We start from the raw sequence: 3122 nt of genomic DNA, 5'->3' as shown, positions 1-3122 counted from the left end.
CAAGGCTGAGATGGCGGCAGGGCTGCCTCAGTCCCGCTGTGGGCTCTTCCAACACCTGCTCTTCTCCCTCTGGGCCCTGCAGGGTGGTAAGTACCTGGCGTAAGTAAATGGCAAGGCCACATTTGGACCCTCAGCTAAACTTCAGATACCACTTCCAGGACTGCCTCCCCTTTGATTCAAGGTGTCCGCAGTCCCTGGTGATCCCTTACAAATCGACAGGACATATTTCTCTCCTCCTAGGCCTCCGAACCAGCGTCTCTGGAGTGGAAGTGACCCAACACCCACCACTGCCCAACAAACTGCAGGGCGAGACTGTGGAGCTGAGCTGCAATGTTGATGTAGACAACTATCAGTTCTACTGGTACCACCAACGCCCTGGACACACGAACCTAAAGCAACTTGGGGTTATCAAACCATTTGCGATTGGTGAGGGGAACAGACTGGAGGAGAAACCAGGTGGCGAAATAGATAGTCGGCTGAGTGGCAAACGAGATGGCAGAACAGCAAAATTGACTCTCAAAAGCCTCCAGCTTAACGACACAGGGCTGTATCTCTGTGCTTCAAAGGACACAGTGACTGTGGCAGCACCAGGAGCTGTCACAAAACTGACTACCAAACAACAGTACGTCTTTCAATGTGCTGCTGAGAATCACATCCTCTCTGTGTATGAGGGGCATGCCATTAAGGCATGTTGTGTCCTCGGGGCCCACTGGCCAGCTCTCTACAAATTGTCTCTGTCTGTTTCTCACACCTAGAGTTCAAAGGCCTGAATGGGGAGACCCACAGCCCAAATTTCCTCATGTGCCTGAGAGTCACGAGGCACAATTTTGCTCCATCTGCCACCCCAATAACCTCACACTTCACACAGATCCTTACTGATATTTCATTTTCTTGCTACAAACAGACTTATCTAGTCCTTGCTTGTCTCCAGTGGTGGTTGGTGCTCGCTGGGTCTGTCAAGGCATAAGGCGGAGAGGGCAACAGGAGGTGGAGACAGAGGCAATGACAGGTGGAGATGTGTCTAGTTTTGACCCCCGTCCTCTTCCCTGCTGCATTCTACAAAGGAAACACTGCAGATGTGTACATGTTACCAACTTAATATGCAGCCAGGTCGTTCTTTTTCTCAGCTCAGATCAAAGCTGGTTGCAGGGGAGGGGGGGAATGCACCAAACACAGTATTTCATAAGAAACAACAGGACAGGGACAGGAAAAATATGGATTGTGAGTGACTATCCTGGTGTGTACACTGCTTATAAGACCAGTGTTGGGAGTGCACTGGATGCAGATGAACAGGAGGGTGTACACAGGCTGAGACTACGGAGGGAGAAGCTGATAGCCAGACCCCTCGGATTGGTTGTAAATAGGAAGGAAGGCAAGTGAGGGCTGGCTAAGGGCAGACTGAAGTTGGTGAGTCACTGTGCCCCATTTACCCTAATGGACCACCTCCCACTGCTTATCTCCCCCTGTCTGAAGCCCACAGGAGTAATAATGTTCCTTCCCAGTTTCTGATTTGATCCTGGAATGTCCTGCTTTTCCTTAGGATGTCCCTATTTTCATCGGAGAAATGTTGGAGGGTATGGTACCGTGTTTCTCATATTATAAGACATGTCTTATATTTATTTTTTCCTCAAAAAACACACACTATGGCTTATTTTCAAGGGATGTCTTATTTTTTTCCTCCTCCTCCTGCCGTGGCCGGCATTGCTGCTGCGCCTATCACTATGTCTTATTTTCGGGGTATGGCTTATATTCCTTGAATGCATAAAAATCCTGCTATGGCTTATTTTATGGGTATGTCTTAAAATATGAGAAACAGGGTAGGACGTCCCATTTTCATCCAAAGGTATAATAATAATAATAATAATAATAATAATAATAATAATAATAATAATAATAATTTATTATCTATACCCCGCCCATGTGGCTGGGTTTCCCCAGCCACTCTGGGCAGCTTCCAACAGAAAATTAAAATACATTAAAATGTCACACATAAAAAACTTCCCTGAAAACTTATTTGGCATCTGATGGGAGGGCGTTCCACAGGGCGGGTGCCACTACCGAGAAGGCCATCTGCCTGGTTCCCTGTAGCTTTGCTTCTCACAGTGAGGGACCGCCAGAAGGCCCTCGGCACTAGACCTCAGTGTCCAGGCAAAACGATGGGGGAGGAGACGGTATGCAGTTATGTAACCTACTGAGCAAAAAAACAACAACGTTAACTATACAACTTTTAGAAGACATCTGAAGGCAGCCCTGTATAGGGGAGTTTTTTTAATTAAAAAAGTTAAATGATTATAATAATAATAATAATAATAATAATAATAATAATTTATTATTTATACCCCGCCCATCTGGCCGGGTTCCCCCAGCCACTCTGGGCGGCTTCCAACAAAACAGAAATTCTAAAATACAGAAATCCATCAAACATTAAAATACAGAGATCCATCAAACATTAAAAGCTTCCCTAAATAGGGCTGCCTTGAGATGCCTTCTAAAGGTCTGGTAGTTGTTGTTCTCTTTGACCTCTAGTGGGAGGGCATTCCACAGGGTGGGTGCCACTACCGAGAAGGCCCTCTGCCTGGTTCCCTGTAACTTGGCTTCTCGTAGTGAGGGAACCGCCAGAAGGCCCTCGGAGCTGGACCTCAGTGTCCGGGCAGAACGATGGGGGTGGAGACGCTCCTTCAGGTATACCGGACCGAGGCCGTTTAGGGCTTTAAAGGTCAACACCAACACTTTGAATTGTGCTCGGAAACGTACTGGGAGCCAATGTAGGTCTTTCAGGACCGGTGTTATGTGGTCTCGGCGGCCGCTCCCAGTCACCAGTCTAGCTGCCGCATTCTGGATTAGTTGTAGTTTCCGGGTCACCTTCAAAGGTAGCCCCACGTAGAGCGCATTGCAGTAGTCCAAGCGGGAGATAACTAGAGCATGCACCACTCTGGAGAGACAGTCAGTGGGCAGGTAGGGACTCAGCCTGCGTACCAGATGGAGCTGATAAACAGCTGCCTTGGACACCGAGTTGACCTGTGCCTCCATGGACAGCTGTGAGTCTAAAATGACTCCCAGGCTGCGCACCTGGTCTTTCAGGGGCACAGTTACCCCATTCAGGACCAGGGAGTCCTCCACAC

General features: G+C 48.2%; 1 gene segment (V, D, J or C); it reads left to right on the top strand.

Moving 5' to 3' along the window:
- Positions 1 to 755, top strand: LOC118080374 (T cell receptor beta variable 5-8-like). The segment is given in 2 exon segments: positions 1 to 86; positions 241 to 755. Coding segments are annotated over 2 exon segments (591 nt in total).
- Positions 756 to 3122: the final 2367 nt, after the last annotated feature.

The sequence above is a fragment of the Zootoca vivipara genome, chromosome 1 (genome assembly GCF_963506605.1).
Source record: "Zootoca vivipara chromosome 1, rZooViv1.1, whole genome shotgun sequence".
Lineage (NCBI taxonomy): Eukaryota > Metazoa > Chordata > Lepidosauria > Squamata > Lacertidae > Zootoca > Zootoca vivipara.
Note: the sequence above shows the minus strand (reverse complement) of the source record. Positions and strands in the feature narration are given on the sequence as shown.